At 46.6% G+C, this 19,843-nt stretch overlaps 1 protein-coding gene across 1 annotated transcript; it reads right to left on the bottom strand.

Moving 5' to 3' along the window:
- Positions 1-910: 910 nt before the first annotated feature.
- ANKRD53 (ankyrin repeat domain 53) lies at positions 911-6,410 on the bottom strand (the record flags this gene model as incomplete). Its single annotated transcript, XM_082672754.1, has 6 exons — positions 911-1,630; positions 3,248-3,368; positions 3,743-3,907; positions 5,203-5,402; positions 5,739-5,972; positions 6,159-6,410. 6 exons carry the CDS (start codon positions 6,408-6,410, stop codon positions 911-913), a joined length of 1,692 nt encoding a protein of 563 aa, XP_082528880.1.
- Positions 6,411-19,843: the final 13,433 nt, after the last annotated feature.

Genomic DNA, 19,843 nt, shown 5'->3' with positions numbered 1-19,843 from the left:
CTTCTGCTCGCCTGAGTACCTTCTCTGTCAGTTCTCAACTTAGATTTCACTTCCTCCAAGGAACTTTGAATGTCCCCTCTCCCTCCAGCACACCACACAGATCACTCTGGGCTTACTTGCCTGCTTACTGGTTTATCTCCCCATTAGACTGTAAGCTCCTTGAGGGCAGGAATCGTCCTTCAGTTTTTGTATCAACCGTGCCTAGCTTGGCACCTGGCACATAGAAAGTACTCAATAAATGTTTGTTTAATGAATGATTTGTAGTGGTGTGTACAGGGGATAGCAGGGGACCCAGGATAGCTTCCTGGAGAAAGTACAAGTGCTTTCAGTCTCAAACTGAAGCCATAGGTCCTCTCTCCCTTCTCCAGAAAGGCTGCCTGTGCCTCCCTGTGCTGCAGAAACCCCAGTGGCAGCTGGGAATGAAGGATGGCAGCCCATAGTGGCAGGGAAGCCAATGGCAGGGTGACACATTAGCTCTCTTCCTCCCTGTTCTGGAGATGCAGAGTGAGGCTTAGAACCTGCAGCAGGAAGGACTTAATATGAACAAGAGGCAGAATTTCCCAGTGGTCCGTCATCCTGGAATCCTTGTCCCTGGTAAGCTGTTGGGTGTGAGGAAGGGAAATGGGGACACCAAGGTGTCACTTTTACAATGGTAAGGCCCAGGATAGAGGAGGATCCCCACTCTGAGCCTTGGGCTACTGCCCTAACTTGGATCTCCTGGGGGGTCCAAGAGATTCCTTTGTGGAGAGAAGGGAGACCTGGGAGCTGGGTTTTGTCGGGGAGGGGGCTCCAATCCTTGAGCTTGGGGGTGGGCAGCCTGTGGGCACTCCCCTTCCTCCCCATCCATACAGAATCACCACACCTCAGCCTTCACTGGGCAGCCTCCAGTCGGGAGGCTACCAAAATAAGTTTAAGTGGGGGGTGGTTTGGGGGAGGGCAGAATGAGGAGCCCTTGATGGGCTCGCACGGCTGCCAGGAAGCCTTCGTCAAACGTCTCTCGCAGGTTCATGCTCAGAGTGTCGGTCCAGAAGGTGCCATCGCCCAGGCGCCGCTTCCGGGGCACCTCTCTTATGGTGACAGAACAGAAGCCCTGGGGTACCTTCATCCTGCACGGCTGCAGCGATGGGTACAGCTCACGGATTATCACCTCTAAAGGCAGCCGGGGCACAGGCGCCACCTGGTTGCCGGCCACCGTGCGCAGGAGCGCACCGCCGTGCCCGTCGGACCTCACCTCGAGGAAGCAGCGGAAGTCGTGCTCCGGCCTGGGGTCGGGATGCACGCCCAGGCGGGTGCCCTGCGGGTAGCCAATCTGGGCGGCGGGGGACCTGACAGGGCTGTTGCTGAGATTCCACACCTTGGGCCGCCTGACCATGAGCTGCTTGCAGGTGGGTATAGGCATCACCGAGGGCTGACTGGGCTGCAGTGCCTGCCGCAGGCGCGCCTCTTGGGAGGGGTAGAAGCTCTTGGGAGGCCGCAGCGCCCCGTGCCTGGGGGTCTTGGAGAGCACGGTGGCCTGGGGTGGAGGATGGGGCTCTCCCTGAGTGTCGCGGCTGGGGGATGGGCCTTGGGGCGGCAGCTTGCGATGGAGCCACTTCTTGAAAGCAGCTTCTCTCAGAATTTGGTGCTCTTTCTGCAACATCAGAAGGCACAAGATAGTTCTGGAGGGCTACCCCCCGTGTGCTTCTGTGGAAGGGGGCCCTGTGGCTGCAGCCCTGGAAACCTCAGGTTCCTGACTGAGTAGATACCTTCCTGCCTCCGGGGAGCCCGGAGTCTGATGAGAGAAACCCCTGCCTGTGGGAGCCCTTGTTCTGTTGGGGAGACAGCCACTGCCTGGAGGGGGCCCCTGGGCTCATGGGACAGACAGAGCCTTTCCCATAGGCGAGACCTCCAATCTGATGGAGACACAGCCTCTGCCCTAGGTGAGGTCTCCAACTTGAGGGGGGAGACACAGTCCCTGCCCTATGGAAAAACTTGAGTCTTAATGGGGGAGACCAGCCTCCACCCCCACTAAAGGAGTTCCCAGTCTGATGGTGGAGACATGCCTGCCCTAAGAGAGTCTCTGGGTTGATGGGGAAAAAGGCAAATGAGTGATGTAGGGTTATCCTTGACCCTGGAAGGAGAAAGCAGAAAAGTTTGGAAGGCTAGGAACTGGATGGAGCTAATCTGGGCAGGCTTCTTGGAAGTGGTGAGCCTTGAGTGGTCAGTGTAGGGAGAGAGACAGTTTTGGCTGGCTCTCCAGGCTAGGGGGTGATGCTCTCTGTCCTTGCCTCCTCTAGAGCTGAACCTTCAACTCGTCACAGAACCGATCCCTTCCCCCCTCCCCATCTCAGTGTCTCACTTGCCAGACTGTTGCTAAGCAGTCAGGTGGTTTGGAGATTGACCCAGCTTCAGATGTAGGCTCTGATTAGGCTAAGCCAATCATAGTAATTCCATCAGCCTCGCCCCAGACCTAAGTCAGTCAACACATGGCTTTCTTTTAGCTCTAGGGATTGGAACAAGAATGGACACATGATCCAGTTGAGGCCAATAAGAGATAAGGGGAGATCTTCAAGGGGCTTCTGGGAAATCTTAGAGCCACGGGAACAGATGGGCTTTGCCTCCTCTGGATACATACATGACTGTGAAGGCTGGGTGACACTGACAACGGAGGGTAGGACAGGGCAGTTTGGCGAGGAATGCAGCTGGAACAGAGCTGGAGTACCGGGTTTTGCCAGCCCCGAAGCCCTCCCAACTCCCGGATCCGCTTAGGAGTCCCAGCATCTTCTTTTGGGGTTTTCTGGTTCTTACATCCTGTGTCGTTATACCTGCTTAAAATCCTTTATTCTCCTTGTCTGTCCCAGCTGAGGTCTGACATTGATCTGGGCCCCTGCCGGGTCTCTAGCTTGTCAGTCTCCAGGTCACATCTGATCCCCTGGCTGTACTGAATTTGCACTTCTTGACAAACTCCACGCTCTCATGTGCCCCTATGCCCCTCCGCAGGGCTCTCTGTTCCTTCTACCAGGTTAGTCCTTTCCTGATTCTTCATGTGGCCAACTGCTGCCCACCTTTAAAGCGTCCTCTTGAGCATCATCCCTTCGGCACCCTCCTGGGGCCCTCCTCCTCAGAGGAGGGGGTGAGGGAGCCTCCTTCTGGATGGGACCACTTCTAGCCACTCTTCTAACTAACTGTGCATGTGGGTCCCTGCCCCCTCTGCTCACATGCCTGGATGGCCGGTGCCGCTGCCCGTCCTACTGGCCCTACCCCTTACTTGATACTCAGTCAGGTAGTCCTCCTCCATGAGGGCCAGGTGGTTCTTGAGCCTCTTCAGTTTCCCCATCTCATGGGCAAAGTCCTTCTTGTCCTGTTTCCACATGGCATCCTTCAAGAACCTGGTGCCGAGGCGGGGGCGTGTCATTCCCCAGTGACTGAACTTCGCCCTGGGCAGGGAAGACTGGCTGCTGCTGAGGGCCTGGGTGGGAGTGGGCAGAGCTGCCAGAGGTGAGATGAGCAAGATGACCCATCCCCACTGCCCGAGGCCCCTCTGGCTAAAGCGTCTGATGGATCACCACCCCCCTGCCGAGGAGCTGGGGCCTCACGGCAGTGCTAAACCCCAGGGGTGAGGCCCTGTGGACAGCCCTGGGAATAGCATCTTGGGGAGAGGCGCCCTCTGCAGGCTCATCCCCAGACCCTCCTCTTACATGCTCAGCTCTGGGTGAGGGCCCTGGGGAAGGGTGACAGGCAGGGTTGGTTCTCACAGCCTCACCGGGCACAGATGCGGTGGTTCCATATTTTGCAGTAGTCGATGGGCTTGCAGCCCATGGCATCTTGGGCATGAACATTGGCACCTTTCTGCACCAGGACCTTCACACAGCTCAGCAGGCCCTCGCGGGCTGCCAGGTGCAGGGGTGTGGAGCCGTTGCATGTCTGACTGTGGAGGGCCCCGCCGGGGTGGGGGTGGGAGGAGGGCAGAAAGGAAGGACCAAGGGCATCTGCCTGTCAGATAGGTGAGCCAACCAGCTTCCAGGCCTGCTCTGCCACCAGTCCACTGGGTGACCCTGGCATGTCCCTTCTCCTCTCTGTACCTCAGTTTCTTCAACTGTAGAAGGAGGGTTTGTACTAAATGAACAGCAAAAGTCTGATTATGGGGTGTGTGCCCGTGAGGAAATGCTAGAAGGAGAGCTGGTTGGCTGGAGCTCAGAGACCACTAACCTCATCTCCTCTTAAACCACTCAGCCCTCCTGCCCCTTCCCCACACCTAGCCATGGCCCACAAGGCCTGCATGGCCGGGGCCCTGCTTCCTCCCCAACTTTGCCCTCTGACCTTGCCCCGCTCTCTCCCAGCATGGCCTTTACACCTCTGCCTGGAACACTTGTCCTTGGTTTTGCTAGGCTGGCTCACCTCTCCATTCTCTCCTTAGAGGTAACTGCTCTTCCCAAATAGATCTTCTCCCTGCCCGCTTTACTCACCACCCCACCACCCTGTTTATACCCTTCATAACCACTTACCACACTCTGTCATTTTGTTCATTCATTAGTTTGCTAATTGGCTGTCTGCTCCTGCGCTAGTATATCAGCTTTACGAGGGCAGGGACCATTGCTGTATGTTCACCATTGTATTCCTCAGCTCTGGCCCAGCGCTTAGCACATTACATGCTGAATAAGTATTTTGAATGAATGCAGTCTCCTATATACCATCCATGCACTTTCCACGCATTTTCTCAATTATCACAATAGTCTCACGTGATAGGCACTGTCATCCCCCCAAATTTCAGTTGAAGACACTGAGGCAAGAAGTTCCCAAACTCTGCTGCAAATGGGAAATAGCTGGGGATCTTTTGAGCCTTCCAGAGTCCAGGCCACACCTCAGACCAGTTAAATGACAGCCTTTGGATTGGAACACAGGCATTGGTATTTTTGAAGCTCCCCAGGTGATTCCAGTGTACAGACAGGTTTGGGAACCAGAGCACTGAGGCTTAGGGTTGAGTGACTTGCCTGAGGTTTTTCTGTCTGGTAGCAGGTAGCAAAGCTGGGATACGAACTAGGTCTGTCCTCTCCCAAAATCTCTTAACCACGACACCATGTGGGCTCTCTGACTGTTCATGTGGGAATCAATCCTTGTCACCCCACAGCCCCTCTGCCTGTCCTGCTTGGATCTGCCTGCCTGGAAGTGGGGTTCTTATCTGCCCAGGCTCCAAGCCACTCTCCCCTCATAGGCTGGACTCACGTGTTGAGGGCTGCCCCTTGCTTAATCAGATAGTGAATGCAGGGCAGGGCCGTGGTCTTGTTGTCACTGCGGATGACAAGGTGTAGAGGTGTCTGGCCATTGTTGGTGGGCAGGTCCGCGGGAAACTTGTACTCCTCTACCAAGACCCGCAGGCATGCAAGCTTGCCGCTCTGGGCTGCAAAGTGGATGGCAGTGAAACCCTGTGGGGGCCAGAGGAGGCGGGAAGAGGCTGAGCAGGACTGGCACCCAGGGCCCACAACCTAACCTAGAGAGCAATTTCTTGGGGTTACCCTCCCCCTCGTCTCTGTGCCCCCGGGGAATCGCACGTACCCCTTTCCCACTCCCGTATCGCTCACCCTTCCTCGCTCCCCCAAGATGGCCTTCCAGACGGTCGGAAGGTGAATTAGGACCATCTACCCAGAAAAGGACATCTCCGGATGCTCCACTGTCACTCTTCGCCAGGTAACTACTACGTACGGAGCTCTCTGTGGGGTGGAGACGACTTCGGTCCCCGCCCCTGAGCTCCGAGGCCTTACCTTGTCATCGGCCGGGATTTTCCCCCGGTGCCGATTTAGACAGAACCGCAACCATTCCAGGTTGCCCAACGAGGCCGCGAACAGCTCGTGGTAGCTCCCGATCGCCCTCTGGTCCCACACCTCGGCGAGACTCACGGAGCTAGAGCAGGCGCGGGGAGGAAGGCGGGAGTGAGCCGGGCAGCGGCGGCCTGCGGGGCCCGCGCGGGCCAGGCCCCCACGTGCACGAAGGCCTTTCTGGAGGCCGGGCCAGGGCGCGCTGCGCGGCAGGGCAATGGGGACGCGACCGTCGTCGAAGGCCCCGGACACCGCTCAGGAGGCGAGCGTGACCCGGCCGACCCCCGCCGCTCCACGCCCGGCCGCTCCGGGAGGCCCGAGCGGTTTCCCGCGCCCCGACGCCCGCACACCCGCTCCCAGGCCCACCTGGGCCGCCGGGCCGCCGAGTCGCCGCACCTGGCTGACACCTTCTCCGCCAGCTGCATGGGGACGACCCCTGAGAGGCGCCGCCGCCTGCGGGGTGCCGCTCGCCCGCCGAGGTTCCAGCTCGCGCTCCGGGGATCGGGCGGGCGCTTTCGGGCGAGGGTCGCGGTGTCGGTCCCGCTCGCCTCCTCGGCCCCGGCGCCGCCCAGCCTGCCACCCCACCCCCGCGGCCCAGTCGTCCTGGAGACCCGACATCGCACACACCCCACACTGAAAGACGCGTACCTCTTGTTTATGATTATAAAATTGGTTAAGTGCTGATTGTACCAAACAGAAAGGACAATGAAGATATTAAAAATCAATCCCACCACCCACAGAAATCACGGTCTATTACTCTATGCGTATGCATATTGTATACGTTTTTGTGCCTCTTTTCTTTCAGCGCTAAATTATGAGCCAGCTTCCATTGTCAGTCCACATACTAAACGTGTATTATGACGCAACCAGAGCCCAACATCGTGATGGGTGCGCTGTCAATTTCACATGTGCTGCAGAAAACTAAATGGCTCACTTCTGGTTGTTTTCTTGGGATGGATTCCTGGGAGTAGAATTACTAAGTGAAAGGGAATGAACATTTTTTAGCTGTTTATATACGTTTCCAAACTGCCCTCCAGCAAGGTTTTCTATTCCCTTACACTTCCACCTGAAGCGAACCGGGTACACTGTAAATCAGCCGCGTGACTTTGGTCAAGTAGCCAAGCAATAAGTGTTGCTTGAATCAGTGTTAGTGTTACTGAACCATCCACATTTTCACCCCTTCTCAGGGGAAACAGACCCCAAGCTTATTAGAGGGCTACTGAGGCCCCAGGGTCGACTCTAGGCTTATCTGGCCACACCACCCACTTCTAACGACCTTCTTCCTTCTGCACCGGACTTCCCAGTGTTTCCACTGGGAAGGTCTATGATGGAGGGGAGAGGGTCTATTATGACCACAGTGACCTGCAAGGAGAGACAAAAATGCAGATTCTCCAACCAGAAGGACCTCTCCCCCTTTCCAGGGAAACCTCCTTTTGTAGCCCACTTGCCTTCGAATCCCAGTGGTCAGAAGGAGTCAGCACCTCTCCTGAGCACCTTGAAAACCAGCAACTCCTACTGGATATTTGCCCCAGGTGGGGCCTTAGCAACTGGCTTCAAAGTAAGATAAAGTGACAGTGCTTTGCAGGGACAGATTTTGAGGATTTCCTGGAAGCTGAGGGATTCTTTGGGCTGTTGCTTTTGGAATATGAGGATCCAAACAATGGCAGCAAGACCTTATGTCTGTGTTAGGGGTCGGAGGGTGTATCTCAGGACCTCTTCAAGTAAACGCTCTTTATCTTCACCTGGGGTATCTTGCGGTCTCTATAGCGGTGGTTGCAACCCTGGCTGTACATTGGAATCACCTGGCGGTGGGGGGTGCATATCAATGTGGGGGACTTGTGCCTAGCGATTCAAATTACAAGTTGACCCTAGAACAACGCGGGTTTTAACTGCGCAACGCGGGTTCATTCATACGTGCATATTTTTCAATAGTAAATGCTACATGGTCCCTGGTTGGTTGAATCTGCGGATAAGGAGGAACCGCGTTTATGCAAGGCCAACTCTACGTTAGGTGAGGATTGACCCCCACGTTGTTCAAGGGTCAACTAATTGATCTGGTTTAGAGCCTGAGCAGTTGGCGTTTTGTAAATTTCTCTAGGTGATTGTCACATGCGGCCAGGGTTGAGAAGGACTTTGAGGCATTCCTGCCTCCGTCCTCGTCCTGAGGAGGCCAGAGGCTGCCGATGATCCTGAGGAAAGAAGGTCACAGAGGGAGGCAGGAGGAGATGGGAGGAGAGGATGGCTTTTACCCTAAAGACCCCTTGGCCAGAGCTAGAGCCATGCGGCTGGGCAGACAGTGCCTGATGGGACAACAGAAGCCAGACCACGGGGAGGGCAGAGGGCAGAAAGTGCCTAGAGCGGGTGGATTTCCTCTCTGGAAGGGGATGGTGAGGGTATATCTCCTGAACAACTGGTTTGACAGCCTCCAGGCAAGGGTGAGGGAAGGCAGAGGGAAGAGGCAAACCCAGAGAGAAGCGGAGGCAGGACCTCAGAGCCTGCGTCTCCACACCGCGGTCCCGTGCCCAAGGCCCGCCCCTCGTTGCTCCCGAAGCCGCTCCGAGATCCTTCCGAAGCTTAAGCTAGTTTGGATTGTTTCTATCGCTTTTAACTAAAGCCCGACTAGTAAAAACTTCCTGAGGTTAAATTCTCCATAGGAACAAGTTATTGGGACCAGTGGGGTGGTCCCTGGAGGCTGCTGTGTGGGCCAGGGCACTGTGGAACCCCAGAGGACATTGGGACCAGTTCCTAAGGGGTGGGTGTGCTTTGGACGCCAGGACTGGTTGGTTTGAGCAGCGGCACACTCACTTGGGCTAGGGCAGGGGGAGGCTGCCACTCTCACTGTGCCTGGCCGGTGCTAGCACATTGTCTGAGAATGGTCGTAGGACAGGGGATCTTGGCTGCAAGCACTTGAAGTCCTCGAGTGATGGGTCTGGTTTCTGGCTGTGGTGGTAATGGCATAGGAAACAGGGCTGACTGATTTTGAGGTAGTTTGAGCTGTAGTTGTGGGAGGGAGGAATAATGCTACCTTGATGGGGTAAACACTCCCATCTGCGGTAGAAAGGAAGCTTGGAAGACAGGTCCTAAGAGGTAGGAGAGGGAATGCCTGCCTCTTGAGACCAGATTTGGAGAAAGACAGGAATCTGGGTGCCTATTACATTGTGAGCATGGAGGTGGAGTCTGTTCAGGACAGGAACCCCTGAGGAAAGGTCACAGAGTGAGGCCTCTTTCAGATTTGTGTGCCCATTTTCTTATCTGTTCTCCCTAGTACTCTCAATGAAGGCGTCAAATCTGAATGAATCCTTTGCTTCAGCCTCAGAGCAATTCCAAAGGATCAGCAGAACCTTAGCTGGGCTGGTGTTTTCAACCCACCACCGAGTGTCTCAGAGATTGGAGGTTATCATGAAGCTTTCAGTAACAGGGAGATGATTTAATCAGGCTAGCACCTGAGTATCATGCTTAATTCTAACAACCCCAGAAGGGATCTAAAATGTAATTCTAATGTCTCTTGAACTGCTGAGAGCTAGAGTGAGTTTGTCTCAAATCCCTATGCCCAGCTTCCACTTCTGGAATGGTAGCATGAGGCGCTCTGTTGACCCACTGTCCTACCGTAACTGGTAAAGATTATTTTACAAATCAATTGTAAAAGTCTCTGGAAATTTTCCTAAGGGCATACAGCAAATGAAGAAACTTATTCAAGAAAATCTACTAAATCTCAGCGAGAACAGTGAGAGTCTGTGGCACTTAAGCTACAACCTGCTCCCTCCCTCCTCTCTCCCCATCTCAGAGCAATGCCTGAAGCTCTGATCCAGGTGAGTGTGGCCAAGAAAATGGGGTTCCTTTTCCCCTTAGCTCCCAGTCAAGAGATATGGTATCTCACTGAGAGGAGCAGGCTGCCGGCATCTCACCAATGCCTCCTTTCTCTGCTCCAAGTTGTAGAGGCTAAATTCCTGGTGAGTGTAGCCAAAAGATTGGGGCTCCCTTCCTTCACCCAGCCCTCACCAACAGGGCAGAGGCTTCATTTCAGGCATGGCATTCTGAGAATACTGATCACCCTTGTCCCAGCTTACATGCTCATGGGGCAGGGGTTCTGTGTTGGGAGAGGCTTACTGGCAACCTAAATGTCCATCGACAGGATCAGAGGCTACCACCAGTGCCCAGAACCCTGCTCTCAAAGCCGGATGTCATTCTGAGAGATATGAGCCACTGTCCTTGCCCTCAGCTCCTCAACAGAGACTCAGAGATTATGCCCAGTCAATCCATAAAAACTAAGAGCTCCGAAGCTCTTCCCTAAATCACTGACTTTAGGGAATTCCTTGGCAGTCCAGTGGTTAGGGCTCCATGCTTCCACTGCAGGAGGCACAGGTTCGATCCCTGCTCCGGGAACTAAGATCCCACAAGCCACAAACCCACAAAAAAAAAAATCACTGACTTTATTTGGAACAGAGCATGGGGACATTCAAACTTAAGAGTGCTCTGAAAACAATGGAGATTCTGGTGGTAAGCAATTAAAAACAACAAGCTGTAGGCCAGCTAGTTTACCAGAGAGAACCAGGGAAAGAGAAATCTTAGAAGAGCCCTCCTGGGGTCAGAACAAACCTCAAAGAATGGCTTTAAAAACTACCTTCACAAAGGGACCCAAGTTTAATTGAATCGGACCCTAGAGCAATTTATGTCCTAGGGCATTGTTGACAATAGAGCAATAAGCTGACAATTAGTGGAGCCTAAAAGTCGAGTATGATACCAGCAGAGACAGCCAGTTTAACAGAGGACTCAGGGAAAGAGACAGTCTGAGAGAGTCCTGCTAAAACTACTGCCATCCCAGAGTTACCTGCATATATCCAGAGCTGCATCCTCTTAGCAGTCGTATCAGAGGCTTCACATTGATGGGGAAAAATACTTCACTGAAATATTCCATCCAAGTCACTAAATGAATAAACAAGAAAACAACAACAAACAAACCTTGGAGAAGGGGGCGGGAAAATCAGTATCCACAGTTGCTACAATATATTACTTAAAAAGTCCAGTTCTCAACAAAAAATTATGAGACATACAAAGAAACAGAAAAAGTATGACCCATAAGCAGGGGAAAAAAAGAAGCATACAACAGAAATTGTCTCTGAAAGGGCACAGATATCAGACTTAACAAACCAAGATTTCAAAACAGTTATTATAAGTATTTTCAAAGAACTAAAGGAAACCATACTAAAAAGAATTAAAAGAAAGTATGACAGTGTCTCATCAAATAAGGAATATCAATAAAGAGAAATTATCTTTTAAAAAAAGAGCCAAATGAAAATTCTGAAATTGAAAAATACAATAACTGAAATGAAAAGTTTACTAGGAATTCTCAAGAGTAGATTTGAACTTGCAGAAAAAAGAATCAGCAAACTTGAAGATAAGTGGATAGAGATTATGCAATTCAAAGAACAGAGATTAAAAAAAGAGTGAAGAAAAATGAACAGATCCTCAAAAAAAAAAAAGAAAAATACATATGGGACATCAGTAGGCACACCAACATACAAATAGTGGGAGTACCAGGATGAGAAGTGAGAGAAAGGAGCAGAACAAATACTTGAAGAAGTAATGGTTGAAAAAGATTAATCTACACATTTAAGAAGCTCAACAAACTTAAAGTACAAAAACACAAGGCGATTCACACCTGGGCAATCATACTAAAAATGCTGAAGACAAGGAGAAAATTTTGAAAACAACAAGAGAAAAGTGATTCACCACATACAAGGGGATCCAAAAAAGATAAGCAATTGACTTCCCATCAGAAATAATGTCATAAGGCAGTGAGATGACATACGCAAATGCTGAAAGAGAAAAACTGTCAACCAAGAATCTTATATCCAGCAAAACTATCTTTAAAAAATGAGGATGAAATAAAAACTTTGCCTACACCCCCCCAAAAACAGAAAACAAAAACTGAAAATATTTTGCTAGCAGTCCTGCCTCACAAGAATTACTAATTGAGATTCTTCAGGCTACTAGCCAGTGACCCCATGCCATAATTTGGATCCTTGTAAAACAAAAACAAAAAAAACAAAAAACCCAAAGAGCACTGGTAAAGGTAGTTATGTACTTATAAAAAACAATATAAATGTGTATTTCTTCTCCTTTTTCTCTTAACTGATTTTAAAAGAAGTTGTATAAAACAATATACATATAATTGTATTGTTGGGCCTATAACATATAGAAACATATTTCACAATAACAACTACATCTACAAAGGAGGTAGATGGGAGCAAAGCTGTATGGAGTAAGAAAATAAGTAAGTAAGATTTTAAATATTTATTTATTTATTTTTAAAATTTTGGCTGCACCAGGTCTTCGTTGCGGCATGTGGGATCTTTTTTAGTTGTGGCATGCAGACTTCTTAGTTGCAGCATGCGAACTCTTAGTTGCGCATGCATGCGGGATCTAGTTCCCCGACAAGGGATCAAACCCGGGCCTGCTGCATTGGGAGTGCGAAGTCTTACCCACTGGACCACCAGGGAAGTCCCAGAAAGTACAATTTTAACTTGAATCCACAGGAACAAATGAAGAGAACCAGAAATTGTAAATTAGAAAGTTAGTATAACAAAATCTATAAATATATACTGTTCTCAGCTTCTTTAAAGGATGTAAAATTACGTAAAGCAATAGTAACAATGCATATGTAATATATACAGATTGTAATATGTATAATAATATTACAAAAAAGTGGAAGAGAAAATAGAGATATACAGGACATATAGGATATTCAGTATCTCCTTGGAATTAAGTTAATGTAAGTCTAAAATATATTCTGCTAAGGTGAGATTGTATATGGTAAGCCCTAGAGGAAACACTAAGAAAATAAATAAAAAACAAGAGTTTAACTCATCATTAACAGAATTAAAATGTTAAACTACAAAAGATTCACTTAATGTAAAAGAAAGCGTTAAAGGAAGAATAGGGGAACCATAACAACAAAAAAGACACATATAGAAAATGAAAAGTAAAATGGCAGATGTCCATCCTACCATATCAGAAATAATAGTCAATATGAATGGATTTAACAATTCAATCAAAAGACAGAAATGGGCAACCTGAATAAAAATCAAGATCCAACTATATGCCTTCTACAGGAAATATACTTTGGGTTCAAAGACACAAATAGGTTGAAAGTAAAAGGATAAAAGGAAAGAAAAAGTTATATTTTGCAAACAGCAACCATAAGAAAGCTGGAGCGGTTATACTAGTATCAGACAAAAAAGACCTTAACACAAAAAACTGTTACTAGAGCTAAAGAGGGACAATTCATAATGATAACAGGGTTAATCCATCAGAAAGATATAGCAATTATACAGATACGCAGTTAACAACACAGCCCCCAAAATATGAAGCAACAACTGACAGAATTGAAAGAATATACAACTTAACAATAATAGTTGGAAACTTCAACACCCCACTTTCAACAATGGATAGAACAAGGAGACAGAGTACAACAAGGAAATAGAAGACTTGACAAAACTATAAATAAATGACTTAACAGACATCTATAGCACTCTTCACCCAAAAATAGCAGAATACACATTCTTCTCAAGTGTACATGGAACATTCTACAAAATAGACAACATATTAGACCATTAAAAAGCCTCAATAAACTTAAATAAGTGTAAATCGTCCAATTGTGTGTTCTCTGACCACACTGGAATGAAATTAGAACTCAATAACAGAAAGAAACTTGGGAAATTCACAAATCTATGAAAATTAAGAAACACACTTCCAAATAACAAATGAGTCAAAGAATAAATCACAAGGGAAATTACTTTGAGATGAATAAAAACAAAAGCACAGCATACCAAAACTTATTGGGTGCAGCTAAAGCAGTGCTAAGCAGACTATTTATAGCTGTCAATGCCTATGTTAAAAAAGAAGAAAGATCTCAAATGACTAATCTAAAATTCCACCTTAACAATGTAAAAAGAAGAGCAAAGTAAAGCAAAGCAAGTAGAAGGAAAGAAAGATTAGAGTAGAAATTAATGAAATAGAGAATAGAAAACAGTAGATAAAATCAACAAAACTAAAAGATGATTCTTTGAAACGATCAAGAAGACTGGCAAATCTTTAGCTAGACTGACCAAGAGAAAAAGAAGAATTAAATTCCTAAAACAGGAATTAAAGAGGGGACATTACTACAGACCTAACAGAAACAAAAAGGATTACAAGGGAGTACTATGATCAATCATTTTCCAACAATTTATATAGCTAAGATGAAATGGACAAATTCTTCTTTTAAAACAAATTTTTTTTAATTAAAAAAAATTTTTTTGGCCTCACTGTGCAGCTTGTGGGATCTTAGTTCCCCGACCAGGGATTGAATCCAGGCCTTGGCAGTGAGAACATGGAGTCCTCACCACTGGACCCCCAGGGAATTCCCTGAAGTGGACAAATTCTTAGGACAAAAAGTACCAAAATGGACTCAGGATGAACTACAAAATATGAATAGAACTGTAACAAGTAAAGAGGTTGTTAGTAATAATAAACTTTAAAAAACCTACCCACAAAGAAAATCCCAGGTTTAGACATTTGATGAATCTACCAAACATTTAAAGAAGAATTATTACCAATTACTTACAAACTCTTCCAAAAGTAAAAACTAAAAGATCAAACAATTTCAACTCATTCTGTAAGGCTAGTATTATCCTTATACCCAAATCAGACCAAACATCACAAGAAAAAAAAAAAAAATCCTACAGGCCAATAGCTCTTGTGAATAAAAATGCAAAAATTCTCAACAAAACACTACCAAACAGAATCTAGTAACATATAAAAAAGATTGTACACCATGACAAAGTGGAATTTATCCCAGGAATTTATCCCAGCCAATGCAATATGGGCTTAACATCTGAAAATCACTTAATGTAATATACCATATCAATAGAATAAAAGACAAAACCCATGATCATCTCAACAGACACAGAAAGAGTGTTTAACAAAATTCCACACCTATTCTAGATAAAGCACTCAACAAACTTGGAATAGAAAGAAATTCCTCAACTTGATAAAGAGTATCTGTGTAAAATCCACAGCTAACATCATAATAGTGAAAGATTGATTTCTCGTTAAGATCAGGAACAAGACAATAATGTCCACTCTTGCCACTTCTATTCAACGTTGTATTGAAGGTTATAGCCAGAGAAATGAGGCAAGGAAATGAAATAAAAGGCATTCACATTCAAAAGCAAGAAGTAAAACTATCTCTACAGATGATATGATCTTGTATATTGAAAATCTTAAGGAACCTGGTACTGGCAAAAGGATAGACATACAGATCCATGGGATAGATCTGGAATCCAGGGAAAAAAAATCCTCACATTAATGGTCAATCAAGTTTTTTATTTATTTATTTATTTTTGCCTGAGTTGGGTCTTCGTTGCTGCGCACGGGCTTTTCTCTGCGAAAGGGGGCTACTCTTTGTTGCCGTGTGAGGGCTTCTAATTGAGGTGGCTTCTCTTGTTGCAGAGCATGGGCTCTAGGCACGCGGGCTTCAGTAGTTATGGCACGCGGGCTTAGTAGTTGTGGCTCGCGGGCTCTAGAGTGCAGGCTCAGTAGTTGTGGCGCACGGGCTTAGTTGGTCTGTGGCATGTGGCATCTTCCCAGACCAGGTATCAAACCCGTGTCCCCTGCCACCAGGGAAGCCCCTGGTCAATTGAGTTTTTATGAAAGTGCCAAGATAATTCAATGGGGGCAAGAATAGTCTTTTCAACAACTGGTGCTGGGACAACTGAATATCCACACGCAAAAGAATGAAGCTGGACCTCACTTCGTATCATAACAAAAATTAACTCAAAATGAAGGAAGATCTAAATGTAAGAGCTAAAACCATAGAACTCTTAGAAAAAAAACATAAGTGCAAAGCTTTGTGACCTTGGAGTAGGCAATGGGTTCTTAGATATGACATTGAAAGAAACAAACAAACTGGACATTATTGAAATTAAAATCCTTTGTGCTTCAAAAGATACTATCAAAAAAGTGAAAGGACAACCTACAGAATGAGAGAAAATATTTACAAATTACTGATTAAGGACTTGTGTCTAGAAAACATAAAAAACTCTTACATTCAACAATAAAAAAGACAGTCTAATTTTAAAATGGGCAAGGGATCTGAACAGACATTTCTCCAAAGAAAATATACAAATGGCCAATAAGCACATGAAAAGATAATATGCTCAATATCATTTGTCATCAGGGAAATGCAAATCAAAACCAAAAATGAGATATCATTTCACACCCCCTAGACAGCTATTAATCAAAAAGACACAATAGGGCTTCCCTGGTGGTGCAGTGGTTGAGAGTCTGCCTGCCAATGCAGGGGACACGGGTTCGTGCCCTGGGCCGGGAGGGTCCCACATGCCGCAGAGCGGCTGGGCCCGTGAGCCATGGCCACTGAGCCTGCGCGTCCAGAGCCTGTACTCCGCAACGGGAGAGGCCACGACAGTGAGAGGCCCGCGTACCGCTAAAAAAAAAAAAAAAAAAAAAAAAAAAGACACAATAACTGTACAGTTACATGCAAAAGAATCAAACTGGACTCACACCATATAAAAAAATAAACTCAAAATGGGTTAAAGACTTAAATGTAAGACCTGAAACCATGAAACTCCTAGAGAAAACAGGCAGTATGCTCTCTGCTGTCGGTTTTAGCAATATTCTACTCAGGCAAGGGACACAAAAGCAAAAATAAACAAATTGGGTCTACATCAAACTAAAAAGATTAACACAGCGAAGGAAACTATTAACAAAACGAAAAGACTGCCTTGAATGGAAGAAGATATTTGCAAATGATAAATCTGATAAGGAGTTAATATCCAAAATACACAAAGAGGGACTTCCCTGGTGGTCCAGTGGTTAAGAATCTGCCTTCCAATGCAGGGGACGCGGGTTCGATCCCTGGTTGGAGAACTAAGATCCCACATGCCACAACTAGAGGGCCTGCGGGGCGCAATGAAGACCCAGTGCAGCCAAAAAAAAGTCCCGAAAATCAAAAACAAAAACAAAATACACAAAGAACTCATTCAACTCAACATCAAAAAAACAAACAACCCAATTGAAAAATGGGCTGAATAGCTGAATAGACATTTTCCCCTGATTAAAAAATGGTAGAGGACCTGAACAGATATTTTTCCAAAGAGTACAGATGGCCAAGAGACACATGAAAAGATATTCACATCACTAATTATCAGGGAAATGCAAATCAAAACCACAATGAGATATCACCTCACACCTGTCAGAATGGCTAATTTCAAAAAGACAACAAATAACAAGTATTGGCAAGGAGATGGAGAAAAAGGAACCCTCGTGTGCTGTTGGTGGGAATGTAAATTGGTGCAGTCATTATGGAAAACAGTACAGAGATTCCTCAGGACATTAAAAATAGAACTACCAGGGCTTCCCTGGTGGCACAGTGGTTGAGAATCTGCCTGCTAATGCAGGGGACACGGGTTCGAGCTCTGGTCTGGGAGGATCCCACATGCCATGGAGCAACTAGGCCCGTGAGCCACAACTACTGAGCCTGTGCACTGGAGCCTGTGCTCCACAACAAGAGAGGCCGCGATAGTGAGAGGCCCGCACACCGCGATGAAGAGTGGCCCCCGCTTGCCACAACTAGAGAAAGCCCTCGCACAGAAACGAAGAACCAACACAGCAAAAATAAATAAATTAATTAATAAACTCCTACCCCCAACATCTTCTTTAAAAGAAAAAAAAATAGAACTACCATACGATCCAACAATTCTGCATCTGGGTATTTCTCTGAAGAAAACAATAACCCTAATTCAAAACGATACATGCACCTTTATGTTCACTGCAGCATTATTTACAGTTGCCAAGATATGGAAGTAAACTAAGTGTCCATTGATGGATGAATGGATCAAGATGATGTGGTATATACATATATACACACAATGGAATATTACTCAGCTATACAAAGAAAGAAACCTTGCCATTTGCAACAACATGGATGGATCTAGAAGGTATTATGCTAAGTGAAATGTCAGAGAAAGTCAAACACTGTATGATTTCACTTATATATGAAATCTAAAAAAAAACCCACAAGAAAACAGAAACAGACTCATAGATACAGAAAACAAACTGGTGGTTGCCGGAGGGGAGTAGGGGAAGATGAGCGAAATAGATGAGGGAGATAAAAAGCTACAAACTTGTAGATAAAATAAATAAGTCACAGGAATGTAATGTACAGCATAGGAAATTAGTCAATAATATTGTAACAACTTTTTATGGTGACAGACAGTAATCAGACTTTTGTGATGATCATTTTGTAATGTATAAAAATATCGAGTCACTAGGTTGTACACTTGAAACTAATATTGGAAGTTAATCATACTTCAATTTAAAAAGGGGGGAAAAAGATAAGTGTGCTTGAGGCTGTAGAGAAATTGGAACCCTCTTGCATGGTTGGGGAATGTAACATGGTGCAGCCACTTTTGGAAGTAGCTTTGCAGTCTGGCAGTTCCACGAATGGTTAAACAGGGAGTCACCATCTGACACCCAGTTATTTCACTCCTAGGTATGTACGCAATAGAAATAAAAACATACATCCACACAAAAACTTGTACATGACTGTTCATAGCAGCATTATTTATGACAGTGAACAGTTGCTTCAACCACATGTCCATATACTGATGAAGAGATAAAAGATGTATCCATACTGTGAAATATTATTTAGCAATAAAAAGGCAAGAAGTACTGACACAGGCTACAACGTGGATGAACCTTTAAAATATTACACTAAGTGAAAGAAGCCAGACACGAAAGACCACATATTGTATGATTCTATTTATATGAGTTGACCAGCGCAGGCAAAGCTACAGAGATAGAAAGATGAATGATTGTCTTGGGCTGGGGAGGGGGCAGAAGTGTGGTTTGAGAAGTGATAACTTGGGGTACAGGGTTTCTTTTTAAGGTAATGAAAATGTTCTAAAATCGATTGTGGTGATGATTGCACAACTCTGTGAATAGACTAAAAGTTGTTGAATTGTACAATTATAAATAGGTAAACTGTATGGTACGTGAATCAATCTCAATAAAGCTGTTATTAAGTCAGAACAACCCTATGTCCTGTGGACACCCAGAAGCTTTCCCTAAAATGGCTGGAAATTGTCTTGGGGATGGGAATTTTATTCTCAAGTCCTCCTTTGGTGTCAGCTCTTGATCCGAGAATTCTGGCCTGGTTCCACAACACATTGACCCAGAAATGGAACTCAGCCTTCTGCTGAAGTTCTATCTTCCCAACCTGCCCTACCTCTTAGGAAGCACCCATGACTCCATCGTAGGTGGGGCAGAGGAGACAGGAAGGGATGGCATTACAGAAGAGCAGGCAGCTTTCAAAGGAACACCAGGTATCCTGGTTTTTAGGAAGCTCTTCGCCCATTTCTTAACTGGGGGGCCTTTCCTCAGCCTTTGCACACTGCCCCCACTGTTCCTCAGGCCATCTCCCCAGCAACTCCCCTCCCCATCTGGAGCAAACCAAATTCCTTCCTAGCATCTCTTAGGCAGAGCTGTTTAGAATCAGATACATCTTTTGTGGCCTTGAGATTGTCCTTTCTATGGCCCATGAGCTCACATTCCACCCAAGAAATTTATCAAGATATTTTTTAACAAAGATAAATATCTCCCTAAGAAGAATTCTGTTGTCACCTGTTAAGACACTAATGTAGCCTTTTTTTTTTTTTTTAAGGTGGAGAGAATAGTTTAGTGAACCTCATGTACCCCCGCAGCTCCAACAATTATCAGTGTTTTGCCAATCTTGTATTTACATGAGATAAATTCTTGGGAGAGGGCGGTGGTACTTTTAAAATACAAATGCTCCTATCAGAACAAGACAGAGAATATAGGCTTAACCACCTTCTGTTTCCCATGTCGGGGAATCCAGGGAGAGGACTGGAGCGTAGGAGCCCCCCATAACCTGTAGGGGACTGAGGGTGGGCACGGAGCGATGGGTTAAGGTGTGCGGACCAAGACGATAGGGCGGGGTGTGTAGATCGGGCGCCCGGCGAGGGCGGTGC

This window comes from Grampus griseus (assembly GCF_964374135.1).
Source record: "Grampus griseus genome assembly, chromosome: 15".
NCBI lineage: Eukaryota > Metazoa > Chordata > Mammalia > Artiodactyla > Delphinidae > Grampus > Grampus griseus.
This window is presented reverse-complemented; position numbering and strand designations above follow the sequence as displayed.